Source organism: Phoxinus phoxinus, assembly GCF_949152265.1.
Source record: "Phoxinus phoxinus genome assembly, chromosome: 22".
Classification (NCBI taxonomy): domain Eukaryota; kingdom Metazoa; phylum Chordata; class Actinopteri; order Cypriniformes; family Leuciscidae; genus Phoxinus; species Phoxinus phoxinus.
Window position 1 is genome coordinate 12,408,366 of NC_136897.1, and position 15,460 is coordinate 12,423,825.

At 37.8% G+C, this 15,460-nt stretch overlaps 2 protein-coding genes across 2 annotated transcripts in view; one reads left to right on the top strand and one right to left on the bottom strand.

Moving 5' to 3' along the window:
- The first annotated feature begins 1,189 nt into the window (after window positions 1-1,189).
- Window positions 1,190-10,343, top strand: cdc6 (cell division cycle 6 homolog). The gene is made up of 12 exons (XM_079597196.1): window positions 1,190-2,180; window positions 2,808-3,074; window positions 3,176-3,445; window positions 3,526-3,725; window positions 4,308-4,462; window positions 4,595-4,701; window positions 5,971-6,110; window positions 6,197-6,297; window positions 6,385-6,455; window positions 7,625-7,797; window positions 9,662-9,802; window positions 9,909-10,343. Exons 2-12 carry the CDS (start codon window positions 2,834-2,836, stop codon window positions 9,996-9,998), a joined length of 1,689 nt encoding a protein of 562 aa, XP_079453322.1. The 5' UTR covers window positions 1,190-2,180; window positions 2,808-2,833; the 3' UTR covers window positions 9,999-10,343.
- A 1,074-nt stretch (window positions 10,344-11,417) lies between these two features.
- Window positions 11,418-15,460, bottom strand: part of jupa (junction plakoglobin a) — a 29,114-nt gene continuing 25,071 nt past the window's right edge. The window contains exons 12-17 of the mRNA XM_079597191.1: window positions 14,164-14,283; window positions 13,870-14,020; window positions 13,202-13,323; window positions 12,760-12,799; window positions 12,445-12,605; window positions 11,418-12,335 (exon numbers count right to left, since the gene is read on the bottom strand). Of these exons, the coding sequence (XP_079453317.1) occupies window positions 12,448-12,605; window positions 12,760-12,799; window positions 13,202-13,323; window positions 13,870-14,020; window positions 14,164-14,283 (591 nt within the window). The 3' untranslated portion in view covers window positions 11,418-12,335; window positions 12,445-12,447. The remainder of the gene's footprint in view (window positions 12,336-12,444; window positions 12,606-12,759; window positions 12,800-13,201; window positions 13,324-13,869; window positions 14,021-14,163; window positions 14,284-15,460) is intronic.

Sequence of the window (15,460 nt, forward strand, 5' to 3'; positions counted from 1 at the left end):
ATAAACAACTGCCTCATTCCTAAAGGAATCAGCCGTTTGAACGAATCGTTTTGTAAATGACTCAATGACTCGCTCATAAAGACGGTCGCCTGGCTCCATCTACTGGTGGTTTAGTTTCGTGTTTAAAAGTATTCTTTCCAACATTTCTTTTTTGTATATTAAAAAAATATTTAAAACAATCTCATAACATTATTTAATGCAGTTGTAATTTTTCAGTGTAAATTATTTAATTTGACTGGTAACAGTCCTATAGTGTCTTATTATTCTAATTTAATTAATTGATCAAATTTAAGAATTTAAAGTGAAAGATGAGGCATAATTCTAAAAGATTAGGGAAAATGCCCTTTATAAAGGTTAAAATATCATAAACATTCAGATTTGAATATGTCAAAGCTGACTGAACACTGATGATACTTTTGCTTCAGAATAAATTATATTTACAACACCCAAAAAAATTCTGGACAAGCACATTTTTTACTCGGACAAATGAATGACCGATTGACTTCTCCAAAGGACAAGGCAAACACATGAAAAGGCTTAATGTCGAACCCTGAGTTATATTTGATATAGTTTTATGGTTATGTGGCGAGCCTGAGTATAGTTTTACACATCAGACCAGTCTATTCTGTAATGTTAGTGATACAGCTGTTTTTGCACATTAATCTGATAATAAATGTGGCACACCCAGTTTTTTCTGATGCACACCCAGAGTCTCTTTTCTGGCTACGCTAGTTATAATAATAAAATATTATATATATATATATATATATATATAGAGAGAGAGAGAGAGAGAGAGAGAGAGAGAGAGAGAGAGAGAGAGAGAGAGAGAGAGAGAGAATTTTAGCATGTGCAGGATGATGTGAGAACTGAACTGAGCTGGACGATGACGTTATTTTTTTTGCAGAACTAAAATGAACTAATTTAATAATTGATCTTAACAACGAAACTGAATTGAACACTGAACTGACTTTCAATTCTGAATCAACACTGAACAGATTTTCCTGTTAACACTGTAAAGCTGCATTGAAACAATGTTTTGTATAAAGAGTTATATAAGTGACTTGACTATTATTCAGGGAAATACATAAAAACATTGTCTTTTTTTGTTTTTATTGCACACATTTATAAATCTTCAAAAGAGGCCATCTTGACATTATTTTAATAAAAATAAAAAAAGTAAACTGCCCTTCATTTAGGCTAAAACACAAAATGAGATATCTTGACAGTTCAGTTGAATCATTTATTAATGAATGTCGAATCAAACAGAATCCCAGTCAAAGAAATACAGCTGAATTACACTATATATCATATATAGGCAGCACATATTCTTAATGAAAGGGGTTGTTATTGTCACCATGCCTATGACAATGAAGAAATGTAGCCTATAACTTCAGATAACATGTCAATCTTAATTAATAGTAAACCATTTAAATTATGTGTTCTATGCTCAAGAAAAAAAATGTAAACCCTATAAAATGCATAAAATACATATTGAAACCGTCACATTTCTAATATACATTAATCTGACCACCCTCGACCACAAATAGCACGTGGAGGTTAGCTTAAGCAATAAACAATTAAAATAGAAAATTTGAGTTGTTTCAGATGCTCCGTCACCGAATGCAAGCCTGCCCTGTGGAGACAGTCAATCCCATAATGCCTTGATGTAGCGCATGCGTCTTCCGCAGTTCTCCAGCCTCTCAGGAACACTTTTATTGACATGTATCTGGTTGGAATTCGATAAAACGATACAAAATGGTAAAATACCAACATGAGTTAAAACAAATGTATAAGAGTGTAAAATATGATGGTGGAATACTTGCCTTCTCTTTATGCAGCATTTCAAACTGCAGTTTAAAACCTTCTTAATATTTCCCGGGAAATTCTTTCCGCCAAAATACCAACAAAGATACAATATACGCGCCTTTACAGTCAAGTCAGTGGGGGAAGGGACTAAGAAGAATCCTATTGGTTCCTTAAAACAAGAGGGACTTGGGCAGCCAATGAAATGCGTTGTCACAGGTCAACGTCACACGCCGGCGCCTCAGCTGTTTAGAGGAGGAGTTCACAACAACACATTTGGCGCTAGTTTGACGGCGGGTCAGTGTGGTGAGAGGAGCATTGAGGCTTACAAGTGAAAATTATTACCGCAATTTCAATACAATTTCAACTTTAAGCAGGTAAGACATTCAATATGTTCATTCTTTAGTCCTTAAGAGATTGCTAGGTTGTAGTTTCTCTAAATGAACTACTTTTATACAGTGTTGTTCAGCGCCTGAACAAACCGCTTGGCGCCAAATGACCCACGACAGAAACTAATCGCATTCAGTTTACAGTATTTGTAGGAGGTCTGCACGTGTTTTGATCGGCAACAAACACACCTTTTTAATTTGTAAATTGTATAGTAGTGAATTCGAGCTGATAGGAAGCATTGTGTGCGTGAGCAAGATAAGGAACCACAAAGCGCCTGTAGGGTCAAAACCGCCAAATAGAACATTCATGATCTTTGATCAGTGTGATTCGGAACAAAAAATAAGACTTGATGCTATTATACTAAACACCCCCAACAGGTTTTATGTTCGGATGTCTTTGTTAATCACTCACACCCCAGAGTCTACAGGAAAAACAACACTTACTTGCTAAATTCCTCACGGTTTCCCCGTTTTCTCCCCAAAGTACAGTTTTGATGCAACAGATGCTCTAAAATCAAAATGGGAAAGCTGACACTGAATAATTGGCTAACTATTAAAGCTTTGTGCATTGCAGATCACTGATTCCCAAAGTTATCACTGTGCTTTTCTTTGCAGATCTGCTTCCTGGTTTTAAACAAAAAATGCCCAGCACTCGCTCACAGAATCAGCCCACCCTTCAGTTCCCTAGAAGGAAGTCTTCCAGGTTGGGTTCTCGACCTAAAAGCTCCTCCGAGAACGCGGTGGATGTCCAGGCCACCCCTCTGTCCCCTAGAAAGACCAATGTGGGGGATTCGCTTGGCGTCTGTCAGTCTCCCAGAAACTGTGTGTTGAAAAACACCTCTCTGTCTGAGCGGCTGCCCCTGAGCCCCCGGAAGCGCACAGGTGTTTAAATCATTGCCTTTAAACGACCATCTTGGTTGCTGTACTTGTAGTAATGTGGCGTGCTTTATCTTTTATTTATGAAGCTCTTGTTTGTGTTTCAGGTGATGAAAACGGATGTAACCTCTTACCTTCTATGCTTGGCTCTCCGCCTAAGCAGCGCTGCGCTCCTCTGTGCTCCCCTCGTAAACTGTCCTTCAATGAGAACACACCGGTCTTCTCCTCACCTCCACGTCCCACCCCGTCCTCACCGAAAATTCCCCTGTCACCTATTTCTCGTCCATCGCCAAAACGGCTGCATGAGACCCCCTGTACCAACCCGATCTCCCGTACAGAGGGAAAGATCCCTGTTACTCGACTGTTTCCTGTCAAAAGTAAGTTTTAATATTTATATTAAAATTGATGTCACATATTTTTGACACTTGATAATTGATCTATACCGTTATCCCTGTAGAATCGGGCTATCAGAGCATAAAGCAGGCTCTTCACACGGCGGTGCCTGAACGTCTTCTCTCTCGTGAGACAGAGAGAGCGGCCATTGTCTCCTTCCTGGAGAACCATGTAGTGTCCGAAAAACCCTCCAGCCTCTATATCTCTGGAGCTCCTGGCACAGGCAAGACTGCCTGTCTAAACTGTGTCCTCCAGGAACAAAAGGTGAGCTCAAGAGAAAATATGGGCGTATGCAAATAAAAAAGCATGTCTTTTAAAATACTCTACCATTAAAAAGTTTGGGGTCAGTACGAATGATTTGGAAGACATTAACTTGTATTCGACAATAATGCAGTACGTAAATTGATCAAAAGACCTACATTTCAATTAAATGCTGAACTTTAGACTCATTAAAGAGCATTGGGGGGAAAAACGCATTTATTGATTGAATAATAAGAAATGTTTCTTGAGCAGCAAATCAGCATATTATAATGATCTCTGAATGATCATGTGACTGAAGACTGGAGTAATGATGCTGAAAATTCAGCTTTGCCATCACAGAAATAAGTTGCATTTTAAAAATTAAAATAGAAAATTTTAAAAACAATTTAAAAGTTTTAAAAAACAAAACAGAAGTTTTGAATGGTAGTGTACATCTGTTTTAATTTTTACAAAGCAGAGCAATGTCTGTCCGATATGTGAAATTGTGAAACATGAAATTATAGCAACAACTGCGCTTATGTTTATTTACTTTTTTATTTATTTAATTTTTTTATTGAAGTCATCTGACCTCTCTTCTGTTTCCAGGCTCTGTTGAAAGGAGTTCAGACTGTGCTCATCAACTGTATGAATTTGCGCAGCTCTCATGCCATCTTTCCATTGCTGGGAGAGAGACTGGGGGTCCCCAAGGGTAACAGCGAGGCTCGGCTGGAGAAACACCTGACCAGTTCTGGGCCCACTGTGTAAGTCAGCTCGCACTCACATCGCTCATGCTAATTTGCATGAATTGTTTCAGGGTTTTAGCCTAGTTTGTTGGCCTTGTTCATGCGATTTAAATCTTATTGTGGTATTTTTTTTTTTTTTTTGCGCAACAGGCTTTTGGTTCTTGATGAGATGGACCAGTTGGACAGCAAGTCTCAGGAGGTTCTCTACACGATCTTTGAGTGGCCTTACCTGCCCAAATCTCGCGTTTGTCTCATTGGTAAGATTGTTATAACAAATTTGTGGACATTAAAGGTGCATTAAGTGATTTCTGAGAAACAGTGTTGATATTTTAAATCAACCCAAACAAACACACCCCTCCCTTCATTGCTCCACCCCCAAAATGCCTTTTATCATAGCTAAAGCAAAATAATTAGGGCTGTCAAACGATTAAAATATCTAATCGCGATTAATCGCATTGTCATAGTTAACTCGCGATTAATCACACATTTTTATCTATTCTAAATGTCTCTTTCTTTTTGTTCCATTATTTTTTTCTAATTTTAATGCTCTTATCAACATGGAAAAGTGGATCGGCTTGCTTTGTGCCAATGTTTTTTATTGAAAACAACATACTGTTCAATTTCACACTAACATTCTCACTTGGAGCAAATAATCTCTAACACAATGTAACACTGTCCATCAATAAAAGGGTGAAAGAAATACTGACGAGGTAACGTTACTGATATTGACGAGTGGGCGTAGAAACGCATCAGCTGTGTGTGTGTGCTTGACCATCGAGTGGTATTTCAGACTGGACGTGCCGCGATGACAGCTCAGTTCACAACGACAAAACACACATCACTTTGGTCTTGTCAATAGAACCATTTGGCAACTTTTTAAAAGTAAACTTTACATTCAGAATCTTATTGGCATCCATTTCGTTGTCTCGCGCTCATCATTCATCCACTCAAAACGTAACGTTAAAGTGGGTCGCACACCGGACGAGAAGCGCAGCGCCTCGTATTTAAAATTCTAACACATTATTCTCTATGAGTGTACACACACGGCGTTTTTATTGCAGGCCATAAACTGAGAAAGCGCGCGTCCGATGTGCGATACGAGTTGTCCTAGACGCGGCTCGGCGCTGCGCTTCTCGTTCACTCTTTGGCCGGTTCGTATCGCAATCCCAAACAAGTGTGTGCGGCATGCCTGTAGTTTTGTTTCTGGTCTAGCTAGATCCGCTGTGGTGTTGTAGTTTTAACAACGTTACTAGTTGTTGCAAAAGCATGTGAAAAAAACTATAAAGTTTGCTAGGCGTTAATCTCGCGATAAAAAAAATTTATGCCGTTAAAATGGGTTTGCGTTAACGCCGTTAATAATGTTACTCGCATATGGAGCAGAAACGACGTATCCTCTGTGTCCGTTTTCAGTGTTTCTCAGAAATCACTTCCTGCACATTTAATAACTGACTAATTGTTCTGCAAATGTTCTTCTATACAAAGCGGATTGTACTGAATGTCTGCTGACGTGACCTTTGACCCCTTAGGTATCGCTAATGCATTGGACCTGACGGACCGTATCCTTCCTAGACTCCAGGCAAAACCACATTGCAGACCCAAACTGCTCAACTTTCCTCCTTACAGTCGTGAGGAGCTCAATGCAATCGTCCAAGACCGGCTCACACAAGTATGCCTACTTGCCTATTTTGTTACTTGCTCTTATCCAGTCTCACATTCTGAGGTAATAATACATTGGCGTGTTTGTGCGTTTAGGTATCAGGTGAAGGTGTTCTGGATGCCGCGGCGGTTCAGTTCTGTGCCAGGAAAGTCTCAGCAGTGTCAGGAGATGCTCGCAAAGCACTCGACATCTGCAGGTAAGAGAACAGGCTCTACTGCTAAATCTCCAGCACAAGTGTGACGATTAGTTTTGTGAGGTTCTCACACATCTGTCTATACTTCAGGAGGGCTGTGGAGATCGTGGAAGCGGATGACCGGTCTAAAACAACATCCGAACCGGCGGTCAGCCCTAAAGGTATGAATTACTGTACAAGATGTTGTGGGAAATAAGTCGCACCAGACTATAAGCTTTGTTGAAAGGAAGAAAAACTAGTTATGTTAACTAGATCTAGTCGCAAGTAGTTATATTCAGAAATGATATAGAACACTGGTAAATAAACTGAAATGACATTAAACTGTTAAAATGAAAATGAAATATTTTTGTTCCCCTTACTCCTAAACAAATCCTTAAATTCACAGCAGAACTGTATTCAGAACAGAATGGGAAAAATAAGGAAATTTTGTAGGAAATGTGCTTTATAAAAATTAAAAAAAGTCAAATATGCACACTTTGCATATATTCTAAAGCAACTTGTATGCAATTAATGTCAAGTGCACAAAACAAGTCATGGGACTTTTCAGATAATAGAAGCGATTTATATTCTGGGAAATACAGTAGATTGTCTATTATTATACAAATATTACCAAATTAGGCAAAATGTCCTATTGTGGTCAGATACATTGTTACAATATATTAGTGATGGGCGTTTTCAAAACTGCTTCATTAAGCTTCGAAACCTTTGCGAAGATTTGTTTTGAACCACTGATTCGGAGTGTGTATCAAACTGTCAAAATGACGAGTTCAGTAAACGAGGCTTCTTTACGTCATAAATGTTTTAAAATTCCTATGGTTTGTAACTAGAGGACGATGATATCTGTGAACCAGCAGTGTCCATATGGTTTTTTCCTGATTTTGATTTTTTTTTTTTTTCTTATACATTTGTAGACATTTTAATGAGATATATATATATATATATATATATATATATATATATATATATATTAAAAAGAACCATTGTAGTTAAGTCTCTCATTGGCCTGATTGACCAAGTTCTCCATAAATCAAACGAAGTGAGCCCCACAATTTAATAACATGTAAAGACACTTCAGGGTTTTTTTTTAGTTTGTTTTTTAGCATTTAATATATTTACACTTTCAATAAAACATTGACAATAGGTTTTGCTGCATTTACACCGTTCTGGCCAGCAGGCTTCACCAGTGTCTCGTTTCGAGCCCTTCGAAACTAAATCATTTTGTGAAGCGATTGGTTCAAGCTTAGTTTCTCATAGCACTAGTGATTATCATTCCAGCATTATTTAGAAAGAAAATGAAATAACGAGGGATTTGTCTGGACTCTTGTTGCAGTGTCGCGGGTGAGCGTTCCTCAAGTGGCACGGGTTTTGTCTGAGGTGTATGGCGACCGCATGGCATCCAGCAGCAGGGACGGTGAGAGTTTCCCTCTGCAGCAGAAACTTCTGGTCTGCTGTCTGCTCCTGATCATCCGTAACGGCAAGTGCAAAGAGGTCCAGTTGGGCAAGGTGAGTCAAAGTTTGATCAAATGTTTCCATAACTGAAAGGGTTAGTTCACCCAAAAACCTCACCCCCAAGCCATCCTAAAATAAGGATATTTTTCTTACAAAAACACTTCGCTTCAGAAGGCCTTTATTAACCCCCTGGATCCATATGGATTGCTTTTATGATGGATGGATGCACTTTAGGGCTGCAACAACGAATCGATAAAATCGATAAAAATCGATTATTAAAATAGTTGGCAACGAATTTCATTATCGATTCGTTGTGTCGCGCGACACGGAGATGTAAAAAAAAATTGTGCGTATATTCTGTGCTATTGTTAAGCCCCACAAAAGGGACAAAAACATTATAAAGCATCATAAAGTTGTTGTGCACTATATTATAAGTGTTCTGAAGCCATTATATAGTATAATGTGAGATTTTAAGTCATTAAATTCAAGATCACGTACACTTTTCCCTCCGCTGCGGCTGTCAGTCATTCTCCATTCAGCATCAAACAGCGCGTCGCGTTCGGTACGACAGTCAACACGATGAACAACTCTCTCCAAGATGATTCAATGTTACTATAATTATATTTGATCTGTAGATAAAGGTCTATGGTTTTACATTAAACAACTTTATCTTGCTGGACTTTATTGCTGCATCATGTTACTTTCTACCGGGTTTCTCTCAACACTGGAGTAGAGTCAGCAATATAATTGTTCTTCACGCGCACAGTAACTGACATTTAAAACTGTTAAAAGAAAATGCTCAATAAACTATTGCATAGATATATACTGTATAATACACTACGCTTCAATATGCCTTTCCTTTGTGATTTTAACTTTTCAATCCGGACTCGAAGCGCAGCGCGCTGTGACTCGTGTTGCTTCAAGCGCATCATTCTGCGCTCGGGATGCGCATAAGCGCTGTGTGCCGCACTGTATTGGGGCCTTTCATATCATAATACAGCGACACAATGAACGATTATTAATAGCCTTTCTAGTTCTGTACTATCCATAATGTTGCTGCCTCATTAAACCGCTGTGCTATACATTTAAAACATGTCTCAATTTTATAGTAGGCCTAGGCTATAAAATAATTAATCTTTTAGATTTTTGTTATCTTGTTTTTCATTAATGTATTTTACAACAATACAAAGAGCAATGTGTAACGTTTTACCAAATTTAGTGTTACACTTATTCTCATATTTGTTCCGCACTAAATGTTTTTTCATGGTCAGATTTAATACAATTAGTGTGCGCTTGTGATTTTTCTAGACTAAATTGTATGCTTAATTATCCACTAATCTAGTTTATAATAGCATTTATGGTATTATTTTTATTTTTTATTTTTTTTGTAATGAAGTTGTCTGTATTAAGTAGATTGTGTTTAACACACAAAATAGTGATTATCAGTTCAACACACATAGTTATAGAAATTCTACTTGATTTAAAAAAAAATTGCCCTGGTATAGGATTGGTATTGGTATCGGTCGATACTCAGAATTTTTGGTATCGGATCGGATCGGTTCTGAAAAAATGGTACCGGTGCATCCCTATCAAGGAGCGACCTGTTTGTGCACTTTCTGAAGATTTTTTTGCACTGTGAATTTGCACTGTCAGTTCTGTTTTTGAATAAAGGGTTGGAAATGAATGCTTTTTTTTTTATTTTATTTTTATCCGATTAATCGATTAATCGAAAAAATAATCGACAGATTAATCGATTATTAAAATAATCGTTAGTTGCAGCCCTAATGCACTTTAAAAAAAAAAAAAACTCGCTCCCATTATAAAGTGCCAGGATATTTTTTGGGTGAACTAACCCTTTAAGTGTAAATGTTTAGACTACATTGAATAAGTGTTGGTAACCCTGTTTCTGTTTCTCCAGCTGTGTGAAGTGTACAGTAAGCTGTGTAAGCAGAGGCAGGTTGGAGGAGTCGGACAGACGGAGTGTCTGTCTCTCTGCAGTCTGCTGGAGAGCAGAGGAATCCTCATTCTCAAAAAGGCCAAAGAAGCTCGCTTGATTAAAGTAAGAGCATTTATGAATAGTATGGCTTTCGAATCATAAAGTAATCAATACTTCAATTTGTTACAATTTATTGAGGGTTCTAAATTGAAAATGTATTCTTTCCTAGATCTCCCTGAAGATTGAAGAGCGAGACGTGGAAAACGCTTTGAAAGATCGAACTCTCCTTGGTAGCATATTAGCGGCTGGTCTGCCATAATCTACACGAGTTTTAACTTTTTTATTATTTTCTTTTTTTCCTCACTCCTTTAAATATTTTATATTGATGAGCTGTGAAAGTCTTCATTAAAATGAGATGTGCTGTTTTGAAGGGGGATGATTTGATCCAAAAGGGTTAATGTCATTTTATTATGTTTGTGTCAAACGTTTTACCTGCCTTTTGATATGTCATTCTTCTTCGATGCTTCCAAACAGAAAATATTGTCCTCTATTTTATTTTGTACATCAACTTTGTAATGTTTTTTTGGGGGATACACTTTTAATAAAGCAATGTACATGAGTTTGAGAAAATATCCTCATTTTACACAGGTTTTACCATGTTCTCGTTTAGAAAACACAATATAATTAACTCAAGCATTGCAGTGTAAACTCTAATAGCACACATATATCCATTTATGCAAACAAGGAAATTTCAATAATCAAAGGCTGCCTCCGATCCCTCTGTGGTCATGGCATAAGTTGGTACCCCCTGTCCATGTCATGCCACAACGGGACTGCAGTATCCCGAATCTACATGTATTTAACTAGGTTCAATATTGAGCAGTGTTGTTTCCTCTTCCCATCCCTAGGAGATAATTATATAGTTATGGTTAGTTTCCTGGTAAACGAGGTCAGCGGATTCATGAATATAGGAAGGTGATTAGAGATGACCAAGAGGAGTGTAAGTATAGTGAATTGTTTTGGATGGAAGTGGACAGGTTTTCCATGGAGACGCAATCTATTAGTAAGTTCTTCCAAGATGCAAGTACGGGTGTTCCTTAATTTCCAGTTAATGAGGATCGTTTTTTTTTTTTTTTTTAGCACCACAAGGATTAGTTGACTTCGGATCAATTAAAAACTAACACTAAGTAGCAAAACTGATACACCAATCAGAATCTCAGGATAATATAAATAGGAGCACAGGTGTATCTTCACTGTACTATGTACAGTAAACTTTGTTTTGTAGTACTGTATTTTTGCAGAACTGAGAAATGACTACCGCTACCTAAGAGAAAGTCTATTGACAGAAGACCAATAAACTAGTATTGTATACTAATGAAATTTGGATAAAGGTTTAAATGCGTAATTTATTTTTTACTGTACTCTAACAGTATACTGTTAATTAGAGTACAGTAAAAAATAAATTACACATTGTGTTGAATACAGAGTTCATATTAAATTTTTTGGTATTTGAACTTTTCTTCTTTAGTGCTTTTCATCTATGAAATTTTGTAATTAATGATTTTTTTCTATATCTGGTATCTGCACTCTTTCATTAATGTTGTATACTGTAATAGACATTGAGCTGGAAAATCATCTCTGAATCCCAATAAAAAGTTGTGTTACAGTGTTATGAAATGATCTCACTAGATGATAAATGATCTCACTTAAACAATTTCAACATCCCAGTCACAAAGCATTAGATAACATGGTTTTATTTCTTTTTTTGGACAAAGTATGAAGTAAAAATGCTACAAAGAATCCCTTTGTCAGTTAATATGTGAACAAATGTGGAGCTAGTTTTTTATAACACAAGGTTTAATCGTTTAGTTAAACATTAGTCCCTTTTAATCAGCACAGCATTTATTCATCACGCAAATAATAAGAAAAATCTCCATACACATTGCTTTGCAAGTCAAACAAAATCAGTATTTCCTTGTCGATACATTAAGACAGTTTAACAAATATATGGAGTGGAAAAAAAAAAACAAGTGGGAAAAGTTCACAAGAACTCCAGTATTTGACAGTCTCAGTTAAGGGAGGAAAGATAATGCACTGCACTGAGATCCAAGCGCTGTAGAAAATCAACATTCCAGGCATTTCAACTCACTAATGCTGATTTCTGATCAGCTCCGATCACTCGTCTGACTAAAACCACTGTGAACGAAGCCATAAAGCTGACCTCAGGTCAGTTATTGTGAGATTGCAAGTCTAAATCATTGATCGCATTTTCCAAAATCTTAAAACTATAAAAAGCAACGTGATTATCATTATAAAATATTTGAATAAAATCTCTTTGGCATAGTTAACCAGTCCTCTTACCAACGAAGTATTAATGCACCCATAAGAAACACTAAAATATAACATTTTCTACAAAAAGACATGTAAAATGCAACATGCTGTCATCCTTGTATAAAGGAAGGGTAAAGTTGCTCGATTCTGCCTCTCCCAGCACAGCGAGAATTGCATATAGTACAGCAGTGTCAGTGTGTGTTTACTGAGAAATGGACCACAGGCACCCAGCGATGAAAATAAAATAAAATAAACTCTGCTGGGAGTTTCTGTCTAGTGTATTTTTTTATAATCCTCTTTCAGTGGAGCTCAATTCATAATCAGGCTGTGAAATAAAAAGAAAACACTCAATTTAATGCAGTTACAGACTTCAGCAGGTAAGTCCAATCTTATTTGAGTATTTGAATGACAAAGTGTATTTGAGTAGTACTGACCAGTTAGTAGTTGTTACTTTCATGGTAGGGTCTGGCTATGGAGTTGTAAGCCATGCCATTCCCATATTCGTCTAGCATTTCTTGATCTAGAGGCATGCCCTCCATATGCATGACATCACTGAATCCTTGATATCCATTGGGCTGGCTGTAGCCTTCGAGATCTGTACGAGACAAGGCACGAGACTGCAAAAGGTTAGCCATCTGCACAATGTTATAGTCTCTACAAAACCAACAATGTGTTTCAAATCTTTATAGATATAGCTGACAGTCGTAGAGATAAGTAGCTGGTAAATCATGGTGAGATGATATACTAACCGTCCTCTGGAAGGCCAGGATCCATCATGTTGTGGTGTGCCTAAGATGTTAAAAAAGGACATTGTTACAAAAACCTGCTCCTTATGTACATATTTCTGATAAATTATCTCTTTTGTTGTGATTTGCATCACAATTTCCATACAACGATTTCCATACAAAGGACCATTTGGCTTTAATGTCAGTTTTAAAGTCAACATGAAATTTTAAAAAATGACTTTTGTTTTATGGCCAATGTATTATAGACATCTGACATGGATACATGTCCCTTGTTCCAATTTCACAAATGTGGTCCCTACTATAAAGACCACTTTTCAAGAGCAAATATGATAAAATTAGGTCTATATTTGTTTTTCTTTTTGAATATCCTGTTTCACTCTGAAATATGTCAAATTACGGAAGCAAAAATGTTAAAAAGCTCTACACCACCAGGGGGCAAACTTACCAACTCCCAAGCACCAGCGTCATGTTTGAAGAGCGAGTGTGTGAGCTCCACTGATACTCTTTTCTTATAGTCAGGGTTTTTGTCCTCAGAAATTCGGAAGAGAACAGCAGCGGCATAGGTGGCTGAAAGAAAAAAAACACACTTTGTTACACGCTTAACACCAAAGTATACTTCACATTTGATGCAAACTCTCAAGTGTGAACACAGCCGAACGCATAGACTTTTTAAGTATACTCTATTTTATAGCATGCGCAAACAAAGGCCCTTGAAACGTGTACACTACAAAGTTTCAGAACTTCTCTCCAGAAGTTATGAGTGATAAAAGTGTCTTTGTACTTGTTTAAACTAGAGATGCGTGATTATCTTTATCCCCTCACACAAGAGCTTGTCAACGAGGGAATCTATCTAAAGTCTTGAGTAGTTTGTTGTTGTCCTGTCTCCTTAGTTTCTTTTTTGACTGTGAAACAACGGCCCAGGCCAGTGTTGCCAGCTTGTGGACAAACTAATTAGATCCAAAAAATTCTAGGAGCATGTGCGAGAGAAAAATCTGGCTTTGAGTGTACAGTACTCAATAATATGCTGAAGATTAAATCTACTATGCGTTGGTTATGCTAACCTCTTAATCAATCTGGTTTTGCTTGTTTCTCTGATGTTTCTCTCTTACTCACCAATTCCTTCATTGCTGGAATGGAGGAGCTCCATGAGAGGCGCACAGGCTCCTTCCGAATCAATGATATTAGCTGACGTTTTATCAAGAGCCAGTTCACACAGAACACCAGCTGCCACACGCTTGACGTTATCCAATGGAGAATACAACAGCTGCAGGGATAGAAAACAGATGTCTATTATATACACACTGAGTATTTTAGACTGGGGGCAAAGGCTACATACAAACGCGCTCTCATACACACACATAAAAACGGTCACAACATAGTATATTGGTGGAAAGGTGTAAGAGTTACCTGAACAAACAGAGGAATGGTGTCCATGCTGGCAATGGTGGCTTTGTTCATAGGATCTCTGGCCAGGATATGCAGAGCACCAGTGCTGCCCTCCACGATCTCTTCCATTCTCACCCCATCCTGAGAGAGAGAGAAAAAGGGTAATTTAACGAATTAAGTGACAAGTGAGGTGTCCAAGTCGCAACATCTAGCTATGGGGGTGCCTCAGGGCTCAGTGCTTGGACCACTTCTCTTCTCCATCTACATGTCATCACTAGGATCTGTCATTCAGAGACATCGTTTTTCCTATCACTGCTATGCTGATGAGTGATGACACACAACTCTGACGGTCTTCCAACCAGACAATTTGACGGTAGCTGCTTGTATCTCAGCCTGGCTGACTGACATTTCTTGCTGGATGAATGACCACAACCTTCAACTAAACCTTGCGAAGACAGAGCTGCTTGTGGTCCCATTCAAACCAACACTCCATGACAACTTCTTCATACAGCTAGGTTCATCATCCATAACTCCACCCAGGGGCCTCATTTATAAATCTTTGCGTAGGATTTGCATCAGAAGTGGCGTACGGATGAAACATAGGAAGTGCGTACGCACAGAAATATTCGGATTTATAAAACCGTGCGCATGCACATCCTACGCAGTTTTCCCTTAATAAAATCACAATCAATTCTAAATGTAGCGCAGAGGGGAAATAAAAAAAACTTAACTTCACTCAATGTGAAGTAGAAGTTATCGTTGGCGAGGTGGAAAATGTTGTTTGGAGGGCACAGTGTGGGCATTACTAATGGCAAAAAGGCACTTGAGTGGCAAAAGGTTGCAGACGCCGTAAATGCTGTAGCCTCACAACCTCTGACCGTGGCCAAAATAAAAAAGAAATAGTCGGACAAGATCAGCCATTGTGGGTCATTACGCATTGTGATGGGGCATTTTATTTCCATCCATTTAATTGCATCTGACAAGCTACAGATGTCAGTTATAATCTACGTGGAAATGGGAAGTAGTTCAGTGCAAATGTAATTTCTTGCAGCTTTCTGAATGGTTGAGACATACGTCATACGTTATTTTATCAAAAATAAAACAAACTAAAGGCATATGCATGAATACCATGATTCCGTAGCTGATGAAGAAATTTTTACTATGAAAACAACTTTCCCCAGTGGACAATTAATACATCTATCTATCTATTTATCTATCTATCTATCTATATCTCCCTAATTATCTATCTATCTGTCAATCTAATAGGCTATATGTCGAACGTCGCATTACGAAACCGGAAAACAGAAGGCATCGCTTC

Coding starts and splice junctions, on each gene's coding strand:
- cdc6 (XM_079597196.1), top strand. CDS start 2,834: ATGCCCAGCACTCGCTCACAGAATCAGCCCACCCTTCAGTTCCCTAGA. Junction 4,463..4,594: donor ACCAGTTCTGGGCCCACTGT/GTAAGTCAGCTC, acceptor TTTGCGCAACAG/GCTTTTGGTTCTTGATGAGA. Junction 9,803..9,908: donor AAGAAGCTCGCTTGATTAAA/GTAAGAGCATTT, acceptor ATTCTTTCCTAG/ATCTCCCTGAAGATTGAAGA.